Source organism: Pteropus alecto, unplaced genomic scaffold (assembly GCF_000325575.1).
Source record: "Pteropus alecto unplaced genomic scaffold, ASM32557v1 scaffold11, whole genome shotgun sequence".
In the NCBI taxonomy this organism is placed as follows: Eukaryota; Metazoa; Chordata; class Mammalia; order Chiroptera; family Pteropodidae; genus Pteropus; species Pteropus alecto.
Genome location: NW_006431956.1, coordinates 6,147,220 through 6,173,247, shown reverse-complemented (window position 1 = coordinate 6,173,247; position 26,028 = coordinate 6,147,220). Strand labels below are relative to the sequence as shown.

Genomic DNA, 26,028 nt, shown 5'->3' with positions numbered 1-26,028 from the left:
CTCCCCCAGGCGGGCCGCGGCCGCTCACGCCGGGCGGCCGGCAAAGTTGTGCGGGGGGAGGCGGGAGGTGGGTATTCCGCGTAAACAAGTCGGAGGGCACTGAGGAAATTAGCAAACAATGACACTTGGGGAGCAGAGAGAGCCCTCTTTGGTATTCCGCTCCCGCGGCCAGGGTGGGGGCTGGGGGGAGAACCGCCTTTCCATCAGGCCGTGCGGACACCCATGCCGACCAATGGTTGTGGGCTCGGGCTTTTTTTTTTTTCCCCCCCGAAAGAGAAGGGGGAAAAGGTGGTGGTGGTTCTTTGGAGAATGGGAAAGGAGCTCACGAGGCGTACAAGACCACGTAAGAATTGTCGACGTCCAACATCTTTTCGAGAGATGTTATTTGGGTCGGAGAGGGGTTTTAGAATAGATCGCTTACCAGAGAAGTATCATTAAAAAAAAAAAAAAAAATCCAGCCAGTTCCTGACGATTTAACAGGTGTACACCACCAATCTCTCTGGGTTTGGGTTGATTTCGCCAGGGGAGAGGAAAGTTGGACAGTGTCATCAGCTGAGCAGTCCGTGTTCAGTTACTTGTTAGAGTCTTCAGTTTACTGATTTGACTCTTAAACGGTCAGAACTTAAGAGCAGATGTCAAAATATGTCTATCAAAATGCATTTTGTCACTTTAAACAGGGGGCAGGCGACTTTTTTTCATGGTAATGTCTTAAGTCCTAATACTGAGTTTAGAACTACCCTGTTTAAATAGCTTCTTTGAATGGACTTGAGGTCAAAACCTAAACACAGAACCTGTCCACTTTCCTCCCTCACTTTTCTCTAGCTTTGGCAGCAGAGTAGCGAGCATGGGGATTGTTTTAACAACCCGGAGAAGTCTCATGTAAGCTGATGAAAATTAGAGGGCAATTGCAAGTAATAGAGCTTTTCAAACTAAGCTAACTATGATGTGAATTCAATAAAACCTGCTCTTAGTTCGTCTGAAAATGGTTTTATTATCGACATTTTGAAGATCTACTCATATGTTTTCCCTGATTTAGTTTGACACTGTTTAATGAAAGAGACCTGAAATAGTTTTACATATTTAAAATATTTGGCTCTTTCTTTTTTCTACGTACATTTTGTTCCTTAGCAGTGTCGATTACTCAGTCATTTGGACTTTTAAAATCTCTCCATGTGTTACTGACCTATTGGTCTATCCGATTCATTCAGGAATGCAGGCTTCTTTCTTATTTATGACCTCAGGAAACTTACTACTTTATCTTAAAAGTGAGAGTACTTCTTTAGACCTTGTCCTGTGAGGTCCAAGGCCAAAATAAGGGAATAGCTGTTAAGAAGAAACCTGTATTTTCTTACCTAGATGATTTTCTTTTTAGAAATAGATTGCCGAAACACAGTAGCCTCTATAGAGAAGCTTGTAGAATATTGTGTTTTAAAGTTTGACTGACATAGCAAGTTTTTTCTTTTTTCTTTTCTCCCCTAAATTATGGGTCTGATTCTTCTCTCTGCTCTGCAGGTGCTTTTTTAGAAAATAAACCATTGCATATTAAAGTGCAGTAGTTGAATGCAGAAGACTCACTTGTGTAAGAGATGAGAATCTTGCTCTCCTATCCAAATTATACTATATTCGAAATAACAAATCAGTATTTTTCCAGCGTGATTGCCTGAAAGCTGCTCAAAGGCAGAGATTTTTCTGGGTAAACTGAGAGTGCCAGGTAACTCTAAAATATACCATTATTCGTGTGCTCATGAAAATGGGTTGTGGAAATAAATTCGGAACCCTCCCTGGCATATGATTGGGCAAGGTTTTCCTTTTTCTTTATAAACGTTTTTGTCGTTTGAAAGAAAAGAAGCCTAGTAATTGGCATCTGTGGGCCAAATTTACTGTGAAAACCGTGTGATCAAGCAAAGCCGTTTTCTAAAGTCAAAGTAATATTTCAAGTTTGTGTACTTCAGAGTAAGCAAAGTTTTAGGGAATTTTTTAGTGACTACAAATGCTGTGATTGACTGAGTTCTGGAAAATTATATTTCTAAATGGAAGTATAGGTTATCCATACTATATATATAATGAGATTCTAGTCTTTATTGTTCATTCATATCTTGCAGGCCATTAGGATTCTAATTTTTGATTGTTTTCTCATCCCAGATTATCACCATGAGGTATATAAGGTCTCGGAATTCAGCAGCGATGTTAATGGGGAAGCCAAAGAGACACAACCCATTTTTTTAGGTAGGTTCCTATGTCAATTAATTTCTCAGCAAAAAAACGTGGCCATTTGCAATTAGGGGAAAAAATAAGAGGGGATCGTGCCAGAACGGGAAATGTCTGCCATTGCTTAATGTATGACATTCTTTTCAAGACCTTTTATTTTACAGATTGCCAATATATCCCTTATTAACATTGCTAAAAGTTGTAATTTCAGACATAAATGTTTATTAGTGTCTACACACAGTGCTAATTATCACTCACTCCCAGAGCCAGATGCTGACGGTGCATTTTTGTCGCTCTGCGTTCACCCCATTTACATTGCATATTTGCTGGCATGCTTCACTGGCAATAGTTTGTGTAATTGGGGTATTACATCTTTGACATCTGGATAACAGAAATTCAATTTCCAGGAAGCTGCTATTTGTTTGGTTTCCCTTCTGCCTTGGGTGGGATAGAGGATTAATACGCTGTCTTATTATAATGTCCCTTCACCTTTGTGGCCTGGTTGCTAATCCTGCCATGACAAAATTAAATTAAATCTACAGTCAGAAAGCATAAGGAAAATAAAAGTGCGATCGTCTGCGTAACCTCCTCTCGATAGTCCTGGTTATCATTGCACAGCTCCTCGTTTCCCTGGCTTTGCGTTCATTTCATGCCAACATTTGGGGTCAGAGACTAGCCATGCTTTGCTCTCACCGTCCTCATTCCCAGCTCAGCTCTGGGACAAACAGAGCAAAAGCAGCTTCTCTGAGACCTTCTGACAAGCGTAGCTGCATGATGGATGAATCGGTAGCCCGAAATGTTGCCACTCTTTCTACGTGTAGTTTTGGGTACAAATATCGTACGTGAAGGAACTTGCATATGCAGTTCGTTCTCTGCAGACCACGAGCCAAAAATCACACGACTTAGGATTTCGCCTCTAGGAGTGAAGGGCCCATAAATCAGAGGGGAGAGTAAACGGTGGCATTTGGCTCTGACCTTGCCCATGCTGGACGCCTCTCCACCACTGGTTGTAGGGGAAGGGCTGGATGCTGCACAACAAGGAAGCGGAGAAGGGGAGAAAGTCTGGGCAAGAGTGATTAAGAGCAAGGGCCAGGATTGCCATATCCCTGGGGAGAGTCGACAGGGCTTAAGGAAGCAGGATTGCTGCTCAGACCCAGGGTAAGCAGTGCCACAAATGAAGACAGTGTGGAAGCCAGACAGCGCGGTCCTCTGTCACCGGGATCTCTTTTTTTGTTGTTGTTTGAAGAAGAGAAAGGATGAGTTGCAAAGGACTTAAAAGTCAGACAGACACTTGATAGAGGTAAAATAGGAGGGAAACGTCAGCATTTCCTACACAAGCGATCGTTGAAAGAACGTGGATTGTTCCATCAAGGGAGAGAATATTACTGAGGCCAGCCTGCTCTCAGCACCTGTTTACTGGTAGGAGAACTAAAATCCAAAAGGTCGATAGTCAGATGAAACGCTGTAAACCAGAAGGAGAATATTCTTGCATTGTACTCGTTGTTCCTTAAACTTAGTTGAAATTCTGTATTTTCATTTCCCTAAACTTAACCGTTTAGAATTCTGTGTCTAGGTACCGCTCCTTTTAGCCATTTGAAATGGAGAATTTGCCGAGTAGTAGAAAATTTACATTTATCATAAAAATGGAACATCATGTCTTGGTTGAGTATTCTCCAACGAAGCAGGCTCCCCCCCCCCCCTTCCTGCTATGGACTTGGGAAACAGTAAGGACGCTTTACAGCAGGTTAATTCTAGATATGAGAGAGTGGAGGATGAAAAACAGGCTTAGCCATTTGAAATGGAGAATTTGCCGAGTAGTAGAAAATTTACATTTATCATAAAAATGGAACATCATGTCTTGGTTGAGTATTCTCCAACGAAGCAGGCTCCCCCCCCCCCCTTCCTGCTATGGACTTGGAAAACAGCAAGGACGCTTTACAGCAGGTTAATTCTGGATATGAGAGAGTGGAGGATGAAAAACAGGGAGATAGTAGTGCTCAGAATTCGGTCACATGCACACTCTTGAAGGGGCAGACATCGCTGCTTTCATTTTTCCCAGCTCAGGTTCAGGAAGATAAGAGAACCTCGATGAAAGCCCAGGGTTGGGATAAGCTTTCCAAGTTATCTGGCAGGAGAACCTTAGACATCAAGAGACGAAAGACCGAACGTGAGCGTGAAAGTGTGCCTGGCTTACTTCTGAGTCTTCTGCTCATTCTGGGGAAGGTGTGATATGCTTTCCAAAGAATGTTTAGGAAAAAAAGCGGAAGAGCAAATGATTACGCAAACGTAATTTCTGGAGCAATTGGGAAGAGTTATGGATAGTGTGTGAAATTAAGAATTTTGTTTTTGACCATGTTATGAAATGGACCTTTTTTTCTTTTTTACCTTATAGTTACTCTTCTCAAAACACAGATTTAAATCACGTTTGTTTCGTAAGTTGCCAGCATCTATCCATTATATAACTTCAGGGAGTTTGTTAGCAAAACTCCAGAAGAACTGTTTCACGTATAATGCGGTCCTAAAACACAGCCCTTCAGAGGTTGCACGGGCTTTTCCGTGGTCAGACACATGTGTTACCCCTGACGCTGTCTGCACCTGTGAGAGTGAAGTGCCTGTCCCGGGGAGAGAGGGCGCTCCAGAATTTGGCAGAGGTTCCCACATGAACAGTGTTTCTCTGGAATATTCGTAGGCTGTCGGCTACGCAGGGCACCCCGCACAGCAGGACGGCTCTGCAGTGGGAATGGCCTGGCTGTGTGCTTTGCGGCCACTCGCACATTTTCAGGGTGGTAGCAGGGTCGGCAGAGGTTACTCGTCCCAGTGGGCATTGACTTTGTCAAGCTGGCTGTGATGGGCTGTGGGAAAGATTTGAGCATGGTTTTAAGGAAGAATTTAAGTCCTTTTAATCAATTCAGCAGGTGTTTTTGGGAAAAATACTATGAGCTCAGCTCCTTTCGGGAATGGGAGTGGGGTTGGGGGTAACCAAAGAAATGGATAGGACAGGGGACCCTGCTCTCCAGGGTGAAAATCCAGCTGGGGAGATAGGACAAAATCGGGACACGGTGAAGGAGCAAGCTCCAGTCGTCATGACAGCCACAGCTGCTGAGCGCTTACGGTGTGCACAGCACTGCGAGGAATACTTCATGTGAATGATCTCATTCACCTCTCAGAGCAAATCTAAGAGCCCTTATCATCCCTGTTTTGTAGAGGAGACTTAGAGGTGCTAGGTGGCCCGCCAGTGGTCTCTCAAATAGCAAGCGCCACAGCTGGGACCCCGCGCAGATGTGCCCAAGCCGTGAACACCCCACCGTACCGCCTCTCTGTGTGACCGATGACCAAATGGCAAATGTGCACCTGTAGGGCAATGAGCGAAAGCAGAGTTGGCAGGGAAGGATCCAGTTCAGGGTCTGGTGGAGAGCTGCCGAAAGGCAAGGCCTGGGATTCGGGAAGGACTGGGATGCACAGAGGGAGCCGGGGGAGACGCGGGCGGGAGCGCGATGGGAGCCCCGGGGCAGGATCGGGGTCGTTGCAGCGGGACGTGAAGTGCGGGTCGCACTTGGTGGTTCAGAAAGCGCTTTCATATCTGTCGTCTTGTGACTTTTGCAGTGTTCCCGTGAGGTAGTCAGGGGGTGTTATGGATCCCGCTACCCCGAGGAGGAAACAGGCTCCGAGTTAAGTGGCTTGCTCATAAATAGCAGAAGCTGGAGCAAACCCAAGTCCTGTCCAAAGATCTTTTCCCTCTACCGGGTTGAGACAGGCAAGTTCAAGGATCACCGGAGGGACCTCAGCTGGCGGCAAGGCACTTTGAGAAAGTATTTTAATGAGGCAATTTATTATTCAGAATAATAACACTAACACTCAATAAAAATCTCTTATACATTGAATGCTGGTTTAGATTTATGATTATAGTATATGAATTTGAAACATGTCTATTTTTTAAGTGTTCATTTATTCATTCAACAAATATTTATTGAGCTCCAACTATGTGCCAAGCCCTGTTCTTTTTAATATCCAGTTCAGTTATGAAAGTTTGAGAAGATGAAGCACAGGGTGTAGTAGCCATGCCAAGTGAGCAGGGTCAAGATCTCCGAATTTCTGATTCTCTTTTCAGCGGCCTTCCTGATGATGGCTGCCCCCGCCGGGGTCCCCAGAGACTCCTCAAAAATGACCCACTCGATAACTTCCTTCCCACTTTTCCAAGTGGTCTCGGGCGTTAGGCCCTAACGGGAGTGTAATTTTCCTCCCCGAGAAGTGGGTGGGTCCACGTGTGAAAGGGGCGGGCTCTTGCCCTGGTGTCCAGTGGCCTGCCCTCCCCCCACCCCCAAGGGCTCAGAAGCCGGGCCTCCTTCCAGGAGGAGGGAGGCTGCGGTGTTTCACTGCGTCTGTGGCCGGAGTTCCGAGAGCGAGAAGCGACCTCCCATACAGTGACAGGCTGAGAGCGCAAAAGAGAGACCCAGCCGCCCAGCACACCCGCTCTGCCGCTCCGCCCTCGGCACCGTGGCCCCACCACGTGCTCGGGTCCCTGACCTTTTTCACGCCAGTTCTCCCCTTTTTTGGTGATGGAGTGAAGGGGGCAGAACACTACGAGTGGCTCTTGGGCTTAGGAATGTGGCCAATAATAGTAGGTGTCATTTATGGAGAGCTGGCTGTGTGTCAGGCGCAATGCTTCTGACTTTGTATATGTTACCCCGTTACTTGTCCCAGGAAAGGTATTCTCATCCGCACTCAATGAGTGAGGAATTTGAGGAGTTCACAGTTACTCAGGGATGGAACCAGGATAAAACCGGGGTCTGTGCTTCAAAACCATGCCCTTCACCCCCATGTGGAAGCCCGGTATGTCCAGCAGGGGAAAGGGGAGGGGGCTGCCTGAAGCAGGGCTAGGAGGCCCAGGGCGCCCTGTACCACGCCCCACACTCCTCTGCCCCCCACCCCTGCGGGCCTCTGCAGAACTGTTAGGGTGCCCTCATCACAACTTGAAAACCTCTGGTCTAGATGGTTTCCAAGGTTTCCTAGCAGAGTCTAAGATGAGAGAGCCTCTAGAGGAAGCTTCAGCGCCGGTGGCGTCTTTGAATGTTAAGTGCACAGATGAGCGTGTCTGTAGCTATGGCTGCAGACTTAGTCGCCCGCAGGTGCTGCTCCCTGCCCAAAGTTTGGGAGGCATTTGCAGTTAGGTCTGTCGCATACTTCCATTTGTTATTTAGGTAATATCACAACTACATCTTGAGGCCAGTGTCATATCTGTTACACAGACGGGAAGCTGAGCTCAGAGACGGCAGTGATTTGCCCAGGGTCACACCGTCATCGGTAGCCTCATCCAGCTCTGCACTCTCGTCACTGTGTCGGAGCTGCGAGCAGTCCCGCCCCACCTGTCCCATTCTGCCCACCCGGGCTGATCTTAGGCCGCAGCCCCTCACCCTCTCCCCAGCACCACGTGAAGGGAGCACCATAGGTAGAAGGAGAAGGGTGGCCGGAAGCCCCGATGCGGGAAAGCCCGGGGCCCCTTTGGGAAGAAAGGAGCTAAGGCTTGTTTAACTCCACCGCACGCCGGGCACTTCCCACACTATCTCATTCACCCCACGCACCAGTTCCGAGAAGGTACGGTCATGCCCATTTTTAGATGAAAAATGGGCCTTTGGAAATGTCAGTTTGCCTAGGGTCATATAGCTCAGTAGATAAGATCCTAGATTTGGACGTGGCTTCCCACATTCTTTCCTCTGGGCCGTGCAGCCTCTGAGGAAGGCAGGCCCCGCTCTCCTCCCCCTTTGCCGCTCCTAGCTTACCTTTCTAGCCTTATCCTCCGCTTCCCCCTTAGTAAAAACGCTGCTCGCGGCCAGCTGGTCTCGCGCCACTCCTTCCCGAAGCACCGAAGCACCGTGCCCTTCGTGGCCCCCGTTCCTTTCGCCTTCCTAGTTTCCCCATACCCCATTCCTCCCACGTCGCGCCCCGTGTCCACACTTCGTCTAGTACAACCTGGTCTCTCCTTTCGGTTTTTAAAGCTCAGTTCACACACTACCTGGAAGCCTTGTCAGTCCGTAAAGCACAGTAGAGAGAAGTCAGGTTTACAGTCGGAAAACCGTGCTTGGGATCTTAAGCGAACAGCTCATAACACCTTGGACAGAACTCTTGAGGGCTTCATCTTCTGTCATAGACTAGTGACGCCGGCCCGACCCCTCATCCCGTTCCCCGACAGCACACAGGAAATCCTATATAGTAAAACACTTGCCAAAGTAGAAAATGCTTTATATTTGTTATTATCCCATTTTCCCTTCTCCTTCAGAATCGGAAGGCATCTCAAAAGACAGTTCAAATCTTTGTTATCGAAATGCATGGATATATCGGACACTGTTGTATAGGACTCTGAAGGTTTGTTTTAAAATATTCTGGTGTCTTAAGATGTTAGCGACATTTAGTGAACCAAACAAAAATAGGCCCCATTTAATTGGAAGAAGCTTTTTAAATATACCAAACTAGCACAGAAACTTGGAATTTCTGATGTTGATTTGTGAGAGTCAACTTGAAATCTTTTTGAAAGCCAGCTCCACACTGAAAACCAAGTTTAAAAGTAGTGTATGCTCCGCCGGTTTCGAATTCTGCTGTAATGTCACTACAACTTTACAGAGGTGCTGAGGATAGCAGTGACCTGTTTCTAAATTGATTTTGACATTGTTAGATCTCAGGTTCACGGGAGGCAAGTTTCCGAAAACAAAGGCATGCACTAAACAACAGCAGACCCTGGCGAAAGTCACGTTTGTGAGGGGACGGCCCCTGCACGCGGTGCACAAGCCAGGCCTGCTGGCCGAGGCCCGGGTCTCGGGGGAAGCTGCCTCTTTCTGTTTCTCATACAGGCTCAGTGTGGTTCAGCAACTGCCCAGCCAGGGAAATGTGTGCTGTGCTGTGATAGCTTGCTTTTCCGACATAATTGTGACCAAATCATTTTTTTTTTTTTTTGAAATCCACGAAGGACAGAATCTAAGGAGATGTATTAATAATTTAGCCTCTCTGGTTCCCATGGGAATATGGATTTTTACTTTTGGGAGAGAAGAATATGGCCATCTATAAGATAGAATAAAGATTTCGGAACAGTGTGTTTTGCATCTCGAAGTTAAAAATAGATCTAGGACATTTACACGGCAAATCTGTTATTCTTTTAAGTTAGTGGATTAGTGGAGAGAACAGTACCTGGAGAGGAATGTAACAGCTTTGGGGAGGGGAAGGGGGTGGCAGAAGGAACAGGCGTGGAACCTCAGTGATTTATCCAGAGGGTGCCTTCAAGCCCCTTGGAGCACTGCGTGCAGCTCTAAGGGTTGCTCCCCTGCCGGAGCTGCTTCTTTGACTGTGGCTTATTGGTCGTAAGCATGACCAGTGAGACCCTCGTGACCTGCCACCTGTCTGCTTGGAGCTTATTCCCGACACCTCCTTTCTCGCCTTCCGTGCTTCCGCCACACCTAACCGCTTTTCTTTCCTGCAGCGGGCCCTACTTCTGCTCTTTTTCAGCCAGGTCATTGCTCACCTTGGTAGCTGCACGTGCCACCTCCTCTGCTGGGACTGGCACATGTGCACCATCCGCCCTCTTCTCCGCTTGGCTCTTCTTATCTCTAAAGACACCAAGCTGATGTAGCTTCCTCCAGGTAGTCCTCCCGATTCCCCTCTCACCTGCCCCTCACAGCATCCTGTGCATGTCCCTATCGAAGTTTACTTCTCTCTCTCTCCCACTGGGTCGTGAACTCCCTGAGGATCACCTCTGCCCCCACTGCCCAGCACTGTGCTGGTCACGTAACAGACATCGACAGATGTTCAGTGAAAGAGTGAGGAGTCTGATTTTTAAATTCAAAATAAAGTGGCGAAATCAGCCATTTTGAAACTTCATTATTCAACTCTTTTACCTCTTAAGTTCCCACCCATTTTCGAAGTGAAAATGTACACATCCTTCTCGGAAGCTAACTGGACCTCACAAATCAGGAATAAAGTCAGTCGGCACTGACGAGGGAATGTCATTTTTTCATGACGTATTTTTCTTTTTCATTAGGTTAATGGCAGGCCCCTTCTAAAGTTTACCTCTGAAACAGGTTACAACACTGCGCCCTTGTGCGGATGCCAGCCCTGCCCCACTGGGGCCTCGCAGACTCCTGCACGATGTGAAGGTGCCTGTGGAATCGAATCGTGCAGGACTGTGGGCCCGGTGTGTGCCCTGCTGGTCTCTGCCAAGAGTGACCTCTACCACCCTGTCCGTACGCTCCTTTAATGTCCCTCAGTTCTCGGCTTGAATTCCTACAGCACAGGGTTTTTAGATTATTCTGTTCCTGGCGCACAGTACTTTGCACAGAGTAGGCTCTCAAGAAGTAGTTTGGAATAAACGAATGAATATCAGTTAAAGCATGTTACACGTTAGCTCATCTGAGCAGCACGGTCTGTTGAGTTGAGACAGTACGGGACTGTCCTGTGCATTGCGGGAGGTCTTGATCCCAGCCTCTGAACATTGGCAGCATAAATATTCATAAATTTGGGGAGCACCCCATTTAGTCACTGTGACAATCAAAAACACCCCTACATATGTGAGCTTGAGTGTGGTCCTTCGCAGGCCAAGATCATGGGGCCATAGCGTAGAGCAGGAAAAAGAAATTATTGCATTGCTGTAGACCTGAGACCCTTCCCTCATGAGCTGTCTCAGATGCCGCCATGAAAGAGGAAAAGATGAGAGGCTGTGATGGACCCGTCAGCCGCAGCACCGTACCCAGGAGACAGAGATCCGAGGGCACGTTCTGTTCTTGGTTAGGTTACTGTGCCTCCTTTCTAGACACAAAGGACAGCTTATTGCATGCATACGTAGTCATATATTATAAAATCATTAAGAAGTTTAGACAGATTTCCTTTCAGTATTCCAGACAATCAGTATCCTTATAAATAATAATCTATAAAATTGTTTTGTTAGTATTGCTTTTTATTCAAACATGTACGAATATACTGTGCTATTTGAATTCCAAGGGTTTTACAATGTTTTTTCACTTGGAAATCAAATTTTATATCTGAAAGGTTAATGGAGAAAACTAATTATGCTATCTGGTAACCAAATGTGTGATGAGGCATTTGTCTCTGTAATTAACAGCAAGGAACTTTTATAGTTTCATAAAATCAAATGCTACGTAGAGGCTTCCGCGAACATTTGTTTGGACTAGGTGTCCAAAACAGAGATGTTTATCGATGATATAAAGTTGAGCTGAAATGCAGTGCAGGTGTCTGTGCATCTCACAGCATTTCTCATTGTTGAAATGGAAGCCAGAAGATTAATAACTTCAGTTTGTCATGATGAAATAAGTAATGTGTTCTTGGAACAGTGGTATGGTACATAAGTTACTCAGTAATTCCAAGAATTTATTCTGTTCCAGGAATAATATTCTTAACAATTTATTTCTACAGAAAAAGTTGATGCAACATAATAGCCTATGCAGTTGCTTGTATGGCTAATGGAATTATATCTCAAATATGATTTTATACCGACATATAAAATGTAAAGAACCCCTCAAAAATGCAAGGTCAAGGTACAACGTGAAAGTAAAAAGTCAGGAGATGCAAAAGTTAAGGTTCTTCTGTTAACATTAACTCAGTCTCATTGCACATATATAATTTTTTCAATTACTAGTGAGACTTTAATGGACACCTTAATAAGTATTGCATGAAATATGGTGCAGGAGGAGTCGCTACAGGAATGTTAGCTTCAGCATTCTCGATAAGCCTGCTGTTCCACTGTGTACTCTGGACGAGAGAGCCCGTGCCAGAAGCAACAGCAGAAGTGTGCCCACATCTGATCTGTCTTCCTCTGGTTTACTTTGGTCATTTGGGGCAAGCGACTTAATCTTCTCACTTGTCGAATGGGAGAAATGCGTCCCTGTCCATAGTCTTTGATGACCTAAGAGGACAGCGACGATGAGCTGGGCTCCTTTGGAAATGCTTTCCTAAGAAGACATGATTGCATATGGGCACCAAGTGGCTGGCCCCTGCGTGCCACCCCCACATACTCCTTAGAAGTGAGGAGAATTCTTTCGTAGATGTCACGGATGTTCATGTACATCTTGCACATCTTGCTTTATTTTTGCACTTACTGCTTTTTTTTTCCCAGCTGTCCTCAACTGTAGCTTCCTGTCATATCTGATACTAGAATTTACTTATTCTTATATTCATTTGGTAAATATTTATTGAATAGCCATGAGGCAGGCTAGGACAATTTAAAGCCTATCTGGTTGTGATAAGGGAAACTAAGGCTTCTATGGGAATGTGGAACCAGGGGGGCCTTGCCAGGCCTGGAGCATTAAGGGGGAAGACCCTTGAAAATGTGACATTTCAACTGAGTCCTGAGACAAGTATGGGGGTGGGGCTGAGGATGCGTGAAGTCCAGGAAGTGGGAGCACTTCCGAGACCTCCCTTATCTCTAAAGCAGAGGGTCCCCTGGCTGTCCATTACAGCCACTGGTTAGATTTGGGTTTAATTGTCCGAGGTGAGGCCCGGGCACTGGTATGTTTAAAGTTGTCCAGGTGACCCTAATGTGCAGCCAGACCTGAGAGATGCCACTTCAGAATAAAGGGAGATGTGGGAGGCACTGAGGCTGGAGAAAGAGGCTGGGGAGGCCGAAGCAGAGAGCCCCGGGGAGGTGGGGGCGGCGGGCAGGGAGCTGGCTCCGTGCTGAGGCCGTTGGCATTGCGCAGAGGTGAGTCAGGCAGGGGCTTGCAGGTGGAATACACATTGCAGGGGACGATACTAAAGGCCTTTGGCAGTTGCCCCATCAGATGATAATGGGGTTGGGGGCGGAGAGACGTGAAAGGATTCAGAGTGATTTAGAAGTTACGATAAGCAGGACTCAGTGAGCAATGGCTGTGAGAGGGAGGGGAAGAGAGGTATGTCCCAGATTTCTGGCTTGTGCAGTGGAGTTGCTTTTGAAATGTCCAAGTGGGCTGTCCAGTGGGCAGTGGGACGTCTGGGTCTGGAGCCTGAAGTGGGGTCAGGGCTGGAGTCGTCATATGGAGAGACGTGGATCCAGAGAGCGTGGAGGACGAGAAGCCCGCCTAGGGCCATGTCCCGAGAAACTTCACATTTAAGGCAGTGCTTGTCACACCAGTGCTTGTGACCTTCAAGTGGGTCTCGAAATCGATGTAGCAGATTGTCACCAACACTGACTACAACAGTAACGATGGCAATGATAGTAATAGTGAAGCGGAACAGCATAGAAGATGTCAGAGTGCATTTCACACGCAAAGGGTGAATCGGGAGACTTTTGTGTTAGTTGTGTGCATGGGATACCTATGTGTGTGTTTAGGTCATCATGAAAAATGTATTTCTTGCTGTGAACCAGGGTCAGAAAAGTTTGGAAGCCACCGACGGTGGCCTTACCCCTGCAGATTCCCCGTTAGTCCCACTCAGGGAAGCCTGCCATGCTCCAGGTGCCTTTGGACCCAAAGTCATCAGAGTTCCCTCAAAGAAAAAGGTGCTGGGAACGTGGTCCAGTTTTCATTATTAATATTATTTACATCGAAGATAAAACTGTGCAACAGCATGCGCATTTAATGCGAAATATTTAAAAATATTAAACGACTGAAGAACTGTGGTACAGCCAGTACTTAACCGTGCTCCCACTGCACTGAGCATGGTGTGATGTGGAAAACACCATCTCGGGAAGGAGGGGAGCTTTGCGCTTCCCCCCTAGCGTTCTTCAGAAGTTTTCTGTGTAGGAGAGCAGAGGGTCAGCTTTCCAAATGATGTTACAAGGACTGTCTCTTCCTAAACAGCAGATTCCGAACATTTATGTTATCTCTGGTTGAATGAAGGCAAGATTTTGGTTACACAGCTACAGGAATATCAAAGTGGCTCTTAATCTGCAATTTGTTATAATTTTTCTACGTGCATCGTCAGCCTTTGATGACTTTGGCTCTACATTCAGTGGAATCGTGGACACACGTGTTCCCAGGTTTAATATTTGGCTTTTGTGGAACTAACAGGGTTCCCGTGAACCATGTTTCTAATTTAAAAGGAAATAATCTGAACCTTATTCTTCTGAGTCCGAAACAGTGCAGCTGAGCTGGAATCCGTAAGAAAGTTCGGTCCAGTGATTTCATTGTTTCCGCCGTGTGTGTTAACATAACTAGGTGGTTACGGTGCTGACTAGTTCATACAGTGCCCAGCACATGTCATGACAGCTTCCTGGCCACCGCAGAGCTCCATTGTTTTGTGAGTGGAGTCCTTCCAGCCATTCAGCCTGTCCCTCGAGCAGTTCAGTAGAGTACGCCAAGTGGTTAGACCTCGGAGGCTGACGGATCCAGTGTAAACCTCTAATCTCGAAGTTTTCTCCTAAGTAGAAGTGTTCTTCAGTATTCAAGCCCCTCCCTGCTTATCAGGATTAAGTGTAGGCAGAGTGTTTGCCAGAGGGCCTGGTACATAGTAAGCGTTCCATACATGGCGTCGTTCACACTTTCCCCGCTACCCACATCCAAATTCCTTTTAAAATACATCCTTTGTAATGAGCTTCAGGAGGAGGTAATCTCAGCATGTACACCACGGGCTGCAAAATATGCCACACCCAGCACCCTCCTTCCTCTACTTTCTTGTACTGCTGTCTCTAACCACCTGCTTCTCGTCCCCGCCCAACTTCCATCTTTCCCGAGTAACATTATGGAAGACGTTTTTGTGTCCGAAGCTGCCACCAGCAGTAGTAGCCTTATAGCCAGCTTTGTAATACCAAAGGGAAAAGGGTGTACGGAATTCTTCTAGATTATTTTTCCTACAAAAAAAGTAATGTATGTTCATTTCAAGATGGTTTTTAAAGTTAAAATTTACAAAGTTGCAAACAAGATAGAAAGTAGAAGCTCCTGTTCTAATCACACTCACCAGTGATAACCACTGTTAACAATAGTGTGTTTATAGCCAGCTTTGTAATACCAATGGGAAAAGGGTGTACGGAATTCTTCTAGATTATTTTTCCTACAAAAAAAGTAATGTATGTTCATTTCAAGATGGTTTTTAAAGTTAAAATTTACAAAGTTGAAAACAAGATAGAAAGTAGAAGCTCCTGTTCTAATCACACTCACCAGTGATAACCACTGTTAACATTAGTGTATATAAAGTGTGTGTGTGTGTGTGTATGTGTGTTACAAAAAAGGAAAATGGAATCACGACCTATCGTATTTTGCGACTCTTTTCGCTTCACTGAATCGCCATTCACCACACACAGACTGAGCCAGGCAGCGAGGCCCTTGTACTCCCGGAGCGAATGAAGTGATCTCCACCATCGTCGAGTTCACAGTGTCCCACGTGCATACTTCCAGATGACTGGAGAGGGCTCGCTGTTGTTATTTACAGATTTGTAAACATACGCCATAATTTCATCACGCTAATACACGATAATTCATTTATCTAATGCTCTGTTGATAAGTGTTTGGATTGTTCCCAAATGATGCCGCAGTGACTACTCTTGTATGTGTCGTGGGTACTTACTTGTTTGGATATTTCTGTAGGAGAAATTCCTTTATGTGGAATTGCCAAATTTCTCTTGAAAAACGTTCCCCACCAACAGCATACGAGAGTGGCTGTAACCTTACACCTTCACCAGAAATGGGCTTTATGAATCTGTGGTCTTTGCCAAATTAATAGACAAAGAATTTCACATTATTTAATTTTTATTATATTAATAATTAGGAAGATTAAGAGATTTAAACAGCTTATTTCTCTTGTGAATTACATATTCATGTCCTTTGCCCATTTTTCCATCATTGGTATTTGTCGTCTTCATTGATTTATAAGATCTCTCCTGTGTATTTGAGATTTTAAGTCTGTGGCCTGATTATTCCTGAACATTACTTGAAGGGGTGGCTTCTGACCTAGTCGCTTAATGATGGCTGGAGTTACACATCAAAGGGACATTACGTTGGACAGCCATGTTATATTTATTATAAAATAAAAGTTAGTTACCCATGATAGAAGAACACCTGGGGGAGGGATGAGTGGATAAGCTGAACTGGTTGGGCAGTCCTAGCTGTGTCATATCATTCTGTCTGATTTTCAGGATGAAGTAGAAACATCAAGGTCCTTCCATTTTTGTCTTCAGTGCCTTAACTTCAACTACGCTTATTCGCCATCACCCGCTTTGTCTTCCTCGGCCCTCAGGCTTTGTTCAGTGCGGTTTTCTCTTTTATCTTCCCAAAAGCACCCGTGGAAGTTCTGGCCATCTTTTATCCACCAGCTCAAATCTAACCATCTTCCCGAAGCCAGCTATCATCCGCCCAGTTTAAAATACTCTCTTCTTCTCCTTAATTCCTGGAACACTTGACATTTTTATGGTGTCCAAGGCATTTAAAATATGTCCTCTTGGTTTTGCCTCCGCCATCATGGACACTCTAAATGTATTCCTAGAAAGCGTAGCTGGGGACGTTTAAAAGCCTGATTTAAAAGCAGCAGCCCTTTGCTTCCTGTGATGGTCCAGCTACCCTTCCACCAGCCAGAGCCTCTTAAACCGGCAGACATGTGACTCTGGGTGCCCAGTGTCGTTCCACGGGCTGCGGGAATCTGCACATCTCGGGTGGAGAGCACAGTATAATGTTTGCGTTTATTTTTGAAGATAAAACAAAGACATCAAAGAAAATTGTTCCTTATTCTCCTCTTAAGACTTTACTCCCAAACTCCTCGTGGCTGTTTATCTCCTTCATCTGTAGCTGTTCTTTGAGGGGCACATTTGAGAAGCAGCATGACAGCTGGTCCTTGATTCGTTTCCAGGTATTCCTCTGCTCCTCTGGCTCTTCATTGCCAGTCGCAAGCTCGTTTAGCCCTTTTGGCTTCGAAGAACTGTTTTCCAGCTAAGATCCATGGCATCCTTGCTCAGTACCTGTCCTCAGCCTGTTGAAGGCAGTAGGTGGCCCACACTGGGCGAGCGTGCCGAAGCGTTCCAGGAGAGGCATTGTGTTCTGGGAATTGCTTGTGCATTCGTTTGTCTTCCCTGCTGGACTGCAAACTCCTGAAGGGGAGAGACTGTATCTTACATTTCTTTTCTTTTTTCATCACCCAGGATCTCGTACTTGGTAGCAGTGCACTAAATATTTATTGAATGGATGAATGGACCTGACATTATCTAAATAGATTATAAAGAAACTTGGTTGTCCTCTAGATGAAAATGCCATGAATGCATTGGGCTGCTTAATTCTTTTCCACCTATAACTTTCAGTTTAACAGGGTCCTCGAACACGGCAATGAATTTGCAGTTTAGATGCTCCTTATCATAGTCTTCGATTCAACCAATCGAATGATTCCGTAGCCACTTTTTCGCCTCTTGCCTGCTCAGTGGCATTTGGACTATGTTGTGTGGCGCCCTTGGAATTCTCGAATGTACTCCAAGGACTGTTTCAGGAACGTGGTCCTAGCACACTCTCCTCAGCAGAACTGCACTGCTCTTCCTTTGTTGGGGTTCCACTTAAGACTGCATCTCAGAAAAAGGGCTCACTTGGAATCCGTCGTGCTGTCCCGTAAGCTAGTGCCCGACATTTTCGCTGAGTTAGAACGCCAGTCTTGCTTGTCCCTTATAAACATGCTGTGTCCGTGAGGGCGGCCAGGGGGGACCTCGATAGCATCTGCGTGTCAGTATGAGTTTGGAATCAGGGTGCCGACCTCAGGTCCTCTCATAGCACACGGTCTACTTCAAACTCTTTCGCTTTTAGACTCATTGGTTGAGATTTGTGGTGAGAGCCACAGCATAGGCACGAAGGACCCCGTCTCCTCTTCCCTGCTCCTACCCTCTCTGCCGTAACGTGACAGGCTGTAGTTCAGTCTTTTCTGCAGCATGGCTCCATGCCAGCTGCTACCAGTATTTGGGCAGAGATACTTGGACCACTTAGTACAAATCCTGGTCATCTTAATATTTCTCACTGATAACTCAGCTTTTTCTGTTTATTTTTTAACGTCATTACCTAAAAATTACAAGGAGTTTTACAGCGTTTTTTAAAAGTATAATCACAGGGTCGTGCAACCACCACCACTATCCACTTCCAGAACTTTTGCAGCATCCTGAACAGAAAAGCATTCTTACGGTCACTTCTACACATCTGCTCAGATGCTTCTGCGCATTTTCTAGCATTTATGAACTGGAAGAGTCGGCTCTTTAAGACCGTATGTTGCCCAGCCTGGCTACAGTTTCAGTCCATTTTTTCCTTGTTGATAAAAAACAATGTCCTTCCCATAATAACCCATAATATAGTTGAAGATAATTAAGTCACTTAATAGCCATTTATTTTTCAGTGAAACAACCCAACTCTTTTAACCTTTTCTTGTTCTTTGAATCTTTTTTCTGTTGTTGTTGACTTTTTCATTATCTCCTTAAGATTCTCAGCAGCCTCTTTAAAATAGTATGAAACCAGACACGATACTATAATGAAAGTGGACCAATACTGGTCGGAATCAGGGGACCAATACTGAATATAGTGGAGGAATTGTCCCTTAGTTCTTTGAGTTTCTGTCAGCCCAGTGTTGAGGCAAGTTACCAAGTGTGGTCCCCCAGCTGGGGGATTTGATGTTGGGGTCAGGTCCGACCCTGGTGACTGCTACCTGCCTCAGATATGGAGCCAGGAGGAGTAGGTTGTCTCACTCTACCAGCCTGGAAACAAACGAGGTCATAGCCCTTTCAATATTGAAATGGGGCCTTGAGATTTCTACGCATTGGGTTAGTAGGAAATCTGGTATCTCCATATAAGGCATCCTTCCACGCCCTGAATTGTTAGTGAACCCCGGGGCTTACTCAATCCAGAGGGCCAGCTACTACAGGTAATAGTAGTAGCTACTACAGGTGACAGAATAGTTCTGGAGTACTGCTCTGTCGTCAACTTTGTGCCCAGGAATTGCCTGCTTATTATCTAAATTTTCTTTGTCAACACTAGGCCATTATATCCCCACTCCCCGGCAAGCTTTTTTTCCTAATTCTCTGACTGGTATTAGTATATCCGTCAGCCACCCGAGCTAGAAACCTTGGAGTTATCTCTAACAGTTTCTTCTCCTGCACCACACCTACCCCCATCCATACATCCAGTTAATCACCAAGTCTGCGTGATAAAACTGAAGTGTTTCTCTCTCCAGTGTCACCCCCAGCAAGTGGCACAGACTTCCATGGCGTTCACATAGCCTTTAACAATGACAGTCAAACAGGTTTTCTCTCCCACACCACGTTCACCATAGTTTTGCCAGAATTGTTATTCCCAAGGATGGATCCGATTATTTACTATCCTCATATTAAAAGGGATAATGAATTTAAAATTACCCATAGTGATAACCCAATATCTCCAGTGTAAAATTACTCTTCCTTAGCCTGGCAGGTAAGGTCCTTAATGGGATGACCTCGCTCCATGTTTGAACTTCATCACCTGCCACTTTCCCTTCGGAATCTTAAACGCCCAGCACTCAGACTGCTGTTCAGGGAGCAGGGCGGACCATGGTGCAGCCCTGTGGCATCAACTCAAATAACAGTGAGCTTCCTTCTGGGGCCGGAAGAGTGATATTTGGGGGAGCCACCCTCCCCAGCCCCGAGGGAGTGGGAGGTGAATGACAGCTTGGGAGAGGCGGGCTCCTCAGGGGAGGTCTGTTGGCTCAACCAAGGACGCAGAGTCGTCTGCAAATAGTATGGCAGTTTGCTCTCTGAGTTCTGGGGCACCCGGGTGGAAGAGGTAGGTGTCAACAGGCTGGGAAAAATCAGGACCATTTTTCAGAATTAATTTGAAGGGATCTGGGTAAGAGATGTTGAGAGATGGGGGGTACCTTTTAATTCATACCAGATCTTTATATATCTCGATAAATGTTTGTCGAGCAATTTATTTCTGGCACTTTTTCATCCCATTCTATCAATATATTCCTTATATTTCAATATATCTTATATATCTTAGATTTCTTAGTATGACGTTTAATTCTACTGGATTCATTCTGGTTCTAATAAGCCATTTCTTTCACTTGCTTAAGAAAGGTTTACGGAATATCTACTACATGTCAACACTAGTTCATCTGTAGGGCAGAGATGTGGTGACTGTTCTTCGTGAGCCTCCATAAGAAGTCATGCATGTAGATGGACGTACGATGTTTACATAAACCTCTTGCTATTTGCTTGTATGTTGACATCTTCTTCTCCTATCACCCCAGACCATGATAATCATGCTCTGTGTAGTATATCCTTCTCTCTTGGCCAAGCAAAGGGAGATCCTGTGTGATGACTGCTCTGTTGCAAGACTCTGTATGTGTTCTATACATTCTTTCTGTAAAGGAAAGCGATCTCGTAGAGCCTTGAAATTTAGCAAAGGACAGAATTCAGGCTGCATCTTGTTTAGACCACGTCCAAGAAGCATAGTTACCAACCTCTCAAGAGGATTCCCATTGTTTTACCTAAAAGGGAGCCACATAGCATGGTCAGATTTGGTTTGTTTTGTCTAAAAAGATACGGCCTCTTCGAGTTGAGTGTGAGTGAAGAGAGAGAGAGAGGTTTGGAAAGAAATCAGGAAAATGCACGGTTTCCTTACAGAATCACGCTCTTAGATAGCCTGTTGCCCCTACGAGTTCCCTCTTCCTGGCGTTTACACACGGAGAAGACATTGACCGATTAGAACTGGAAAGACAAACAGAGGGCGGTGAATGCTTCAAATCTCAGTCGCTCATGTACTTCGCACCATTTTTTTTAAATCAAAGAATTTGGGCTCCCTCAGTTAAAAAACAAACATGGGCGTCATGGTGAGGATGGAATGCACCCACTTTTTCTGAAGAGGACGTAGGTGACTTTCAGACACCTGTTAGCACCTTGTAACCGCAAAAGCCCCGCCTCCCTCTCCCTTGGGCGCGGAGCACAGATCTGGTTCCGACCTTCGTTTTACACCTCGGGAAGCTGGAGTCTGAGACGCGTAGGTGACTTGTCTCATATCACGTAGCAAGTGAGCACAGTTAAAAAGCGAGTCCCGGTCTCGGGAACACCCGCTGGCCTGTCCACGCCCCACGGCATCTGGGGACAAGCTTCTGCGGCTCATCCGCGGCCAGCGCCCACCTCATTCCAGCTTCTGTGGGTTGACCCAGCTTTTCAGTCACATCGCTCCTTTTAGTCTCCAGGTCTCACTTCTCACTCTCTGCTCTGCCTGTCCCAAATGTGCAAGGAAACACTCCCCCTTGCTCTGCGGGAGCCTGTCGCCCCATGCGTGCGTGTGTGTGCGTGTGTGTGCAACCTAGCTCAGGACCCTGCTTCTTCGGCTAAAGGAAGGACAGTTCAGTTACCCCACGGACCATTCCTTCATACATGTCCAGTTGTCCTCTAGGGACGCCCAGCCCGCCTCCTCCAAGAAGCTGTCCCAGTCAGCCCTTCTTCAGCCTCCCCCAGCCCACCACTGTCCTCTCACTGATTTCTGCAGTTGTCTGTTTTCTGTCCTTTGAAATGTCCTCGCAGCCAGATAGACTGTGAGCTAGCTGTCTGCTGGGCGAAGGTGTCAGGTCTCCCTGGGCCCCTGCCATGTCCCTTCACAGCACAGTTTCTTCCTCCTGGGTCCCCCCAGGTCCTGATTTGCCGTTGTTTGTTTGTTTGTTTTCTGTTTTGACTTTGAAAGAAATGTATCAAACATCTCAGGACAGCCAACAACTAGAATCTCCCTTTATACTTTTCCCTTCTTTCCTGGATTCAGCCTACAGCTTAGGATTCTGGTCCAGCGCATGAAAATACAAAGTATGCAAACTCGAGTTAGTGTCGTAGTGTTCAGTGGTATACGTTCTAGAACTCTGAAACTAAGGTCGTGACAGAGCAGATTTGCTCCTAGAAAGTTCCAGAATCCTCACGACGCTTTCCTCCCTCAAGACAGCACCTTATCATAGAATTCAATCTCCAGAGCGGGGTGGAACCTTTGAACAGGGAGCATCCCATTGCCATGATGCACAGGGTTCCTGTGGAGAAGCAAGCTGGCACTGACTCCAGACCAGGCAGCCTGTGGCCTCTCTGGTTCCTCTCTTGCCAGGGAGCCAGGAGGAGGGGGAGTGGCAGCCGCCAGCCGTGCCAGCTAGCATCAGCCTTTGCTGCTTCCCTGATCCAGAAGGTTGAGGACAAAATCCCTGCAGGAACGAAGCTTTTTCTTGCTCAAATTGTGCTGTTAACTAGCCAGGAAAGTAGTTTGGGTGCTGAAATTATTGTCACTTCTGCCTACAGATTTATCTTTCAGAATTCCTGTGGGAGCAACTCCAGACACACCCTGTTCCATAGACATCTCGAGGAGGTTGTAAATTCTGCTGGCTCTGCATTATTTAAATCGTGCTTGGTCATTCTCATAAAATCTGCAACGTGATTTATTATTTCTACATTGTAATTTTCACAGGTGTTTGATGTAGAAATGGTTTTATTAAAAATTAAAACATTTCTCCTCTCAAGCATATACCAACACCTAACAATATTGTAAATTTGGAAATCTGTGTCATTTCTCTGTTCACCCATGTTAGCTATTAAAGGCAGAATTAGCAATTTTTATTACCATTAAAAAATTTTAAGAGACTTATTTCAAAATAGTACATAAAAGTTCCCTTATAGTCAGTAATGTGTTCATAAATTAATTAGCCGAATAGCTAACTAAACAACACAAAATACCTAGATTCGTTGTGCAGTTACAAATTCTGCAGAGAAATCTGGCTCACGTGTTGGCGAGTGCAATAAAACATCATCACGTTAAAAGTGCCGTATGTATTTGCAGGAGCTGTTTTCTCAATACATACTTTCTGAGGGCCTTTTTTTTTTTTTATCTTATAGTTTAAATTTCGAGTGTTTGGTAGAGTGACTGCATGCATGTTTACACATATCCTGGCGTAATAAGACTTTTAACACCAGACTTGAGGGGAAAAAAAACCATTTTTCTTAAGCCTTATAAAGATACTGGCTGATGTATAATTTAAGAAGTTAGTATGTTTGAAATCGCTCCTAATTAACATCAGCATCTTCTAATGTTCTTATTTATAGAAAATATTTTATATCTGTATAATTTTAGAGTCATCTTTAAACAATATTTATTAAATACCCCCAGTGCATCATAGAGATACCGTAAAAAAAATCCCCCGAGGGAAAAAGAATCTTATAAAAAGAAGTTAATGTAAAAGTTCTGGAGATCTGTTACACACTGTCAATATCCTTAACTGAACTGTGCACTTAAAAATGGTTAAGATGGTGAATTTTATGTTGTGCTTTTTACCACAATTTTTTTTTAAAAAAGTCAATGCACAGGTGAGGTGGGGTTTGAAACAACTTGTTCCCTTTTGCACGTAGTTACCGAGTGGAGGTGGCAGTGGTTTGGGTCCTGGCAGGTCCAGGGTGGGTGGCCTGGAGGATGGGGCTGGGGGCAGGGCGGGGGTGAAGGGCTGCATTTCCTCTTCTGGTGCCTCTGCAGCCAGGGACCCCCAACATCACTGGGTCGAGTCACAGTTCCAGGGGTGTCTTCCCTGTGAGTTGGCCTGAGAAAGACAAGACCCTTCTCCTTTGCCTCTGTGCTCTCTGCTCCTACACTGTCACCTCGGAGGGCGATGTCCCCACCGACTATCACACTGGAGCGAACCCTCTGTTAACGGTGCTGCTGCTGTGCCAACAGCTGGTCCTCAAAGGGCTGTACATCCCAGGCAGTGCCACACATCCGTCGCGGTACCTGCACCGGACAGCTGACGGGTGCGCAGCCCCGTCCCCTGGCCATCACAAGTGGCCGCGGCAGCCCCAGGCAGAGGACTTCAGCCCGGAGTCCCATCCCCAATGCTCTGCCTCAGCCTGTTGCCTCATGACTCCCTCCCCCAGAAAGCGCTTTCAAGGAGGGAATTTAACGTTTGTCCTCGATGAAACCCACAAAGGAAACGTCTTTTATCATAAGGGAATTGGCCAGGAAGAGATTAAACTGAGATGCACCAGGAATGTGACTGGTTTCGTCAGACCGCGGCCAGTGTCCTTGCCTTTCATTTCTGTGGCTTACTGAAACATCTAGAAGCCTGCATCTGGAATCAGTAATCTTTGCCATTTCCTGAAGGGGCGGGTGGGAGTCGGGGTTTGGCTTTGTTTTGGTAGTAGATTATTTTTTTTCGTTTGCTAACTTACAGCAATGTATCTTTGGCCCTGTTCCCATTAGGAGGCGAAAGCATGGAAATTAAAAAACAGATTACGGGAATGAGAAGATTATTGAATGACAGCGCCGGGAGGATATATCAGCGCGTCGGCAAGGAAGGAGAAAAACTAAAAGAAGAACCCCAGGATTTGGACCCCATGTGGCCTCAGCGTTTGAACTCCTCTGCTGAGGCCCCGCAGAGCCTCCCCGCTTCCTCCCGGGGCGCCTGGAGCGAGTTCCCACCCCAGAGCGGGCAGTTCGCAGGGCAGACTGGCCCCCGCTCCAGAACCTTCCAGAGCCAGCCCCACACCGCTGGGAGCTCCAATGGTAAGGCCGCCATGAGACATCTGGAATGCTCTCACGGTTTGGGGGGCGGGCATGCCCCAGTGTGCTTCGTGCCTGGTCAGCATGCGCGCTACAGTCAGCCCTTGCCCAACGTCATCGCTAGGTAGGCTCTTGGGAACAGCGACTTTAAGGAAACGACATATAACAAAGCCAAATTTACCTGCGGCTAACTGATAGAAGCAAGAGTTAAGTTCCTACAGCCTATTTCTGGTCTCAAAAGCATCACCAAACTTCTAAATAAAGACCCCACACACTTCTAGGGACCACCCCCCCCACCCCGACATGACGCCCTTCCATCACAGGGCCACTCAACACACCCCACACTCACTGAGACCGGGACAGGTAGACACGTGGGCGAACCTCCCGAGTTCCCCCTTGGGACGCGGGAGGAACCTGAGAACCGGAGAGAAGCCGCGCAGACGTGGGGAGAATGGACCAACCCCACACAGACAGTGGCCCCGGCTGGGAACCGATTTTTTTTTTCTCATCAACATTATTATAAGAAAATGACATTATTTGAGGACCTGCAGTACAGTAAACCCTCCCTTAATCACCTGCCTTAGCTGAGTTATTTTAAAAGACAGACAAGCACAGAGGAAAAAGTTGCAGACTATAAAAAACAGAATTGAGATGCAAGAAAGATTGCGGATTCGATGGCAGAAGTGATGATTTCTTAGGGATTTTAGCCCTGTAAGAAGTTAAAGCTATCATTTGCGGATATGCAGGTACTGTTGTCACAAAAACTGACATTAGGGCAGAAAGGGCTCCCCTTGGTCATTAAAGGAAGCTTGCTGGTCACATGGTGGATTAACACATCCTCTCGCTTATGCCTTTGCTTTTCTTCATTATCAGAAGAGTCTGTGGTTCAAGGGAAGACCGATAACCTAGCAGCCTGGTACCTTCTCTTCAAGCTCACACTCCAGCTCCCGACCCAGATGGTCCATATTTTATAACTTGCTTCATTAGGGTTCACATTTATTCCTTTTAAATTCCCTTAATTTAAGTTTCTAGTTGTTCAGAAAAAAAAAAAAATCAAATGGCAAACAATTTTTTTTTCAAAGCTCATGATAAAAATTGATGATTTTTTCCGATCAAGTTAATTTCCATCCAGTGACATTGGATGTTACTTGTTCTATAAATTATGTATAGATGTGCAGATCTATAGTTCTCACAAAGAGAACAAGAAAAAAGTAAGAATGCCTTTTCAGTTTCCTTGAAAAGTGAAAGATTTTTTCCCATTCATTATCCTTCAAGATAAAGAGAACTGTTTTGATTTTTTTTTTTAAACACAATTTGCAGTAACCAGTTCAGAGGCATGAAAAGCCATCCTGAGACACTGCTGATGAGACAGCGAGGGACCCCAAGAGATGTACCGGTGTCTTCTCTT

The 26,028-nt window shown here is 45.8% G+C and overlaps 1 protein-coding gene across 1 annotated transcript in view; it reads left to right on the top strand.

The window, feature by feature from the left end:
- Positions 1–2,146: 2,146 nt before the first annotated feature.
- The window catches only part of BEND7 (BEN domain containing 7), a 72,754-nt gene continuing 48,872 nt past the window's right edge, over positions 2,147–26,028 (top strand). The window contains exons 1-2 of the mRNA XM_025043491.1: positions 2,147–2,226; positions 24,321–24,623. Of these exons, the coding sequence (XP_024899259.1) occupies positions 24,332–24,623 (292 nt within the window). The 5' untranslated portion in view covers positions 2,147–2,226; positions 24,321–24,331. The remainder of the gene's footprint in view (positions 2,227–24,320; positions 24,624–26,028) is intronic.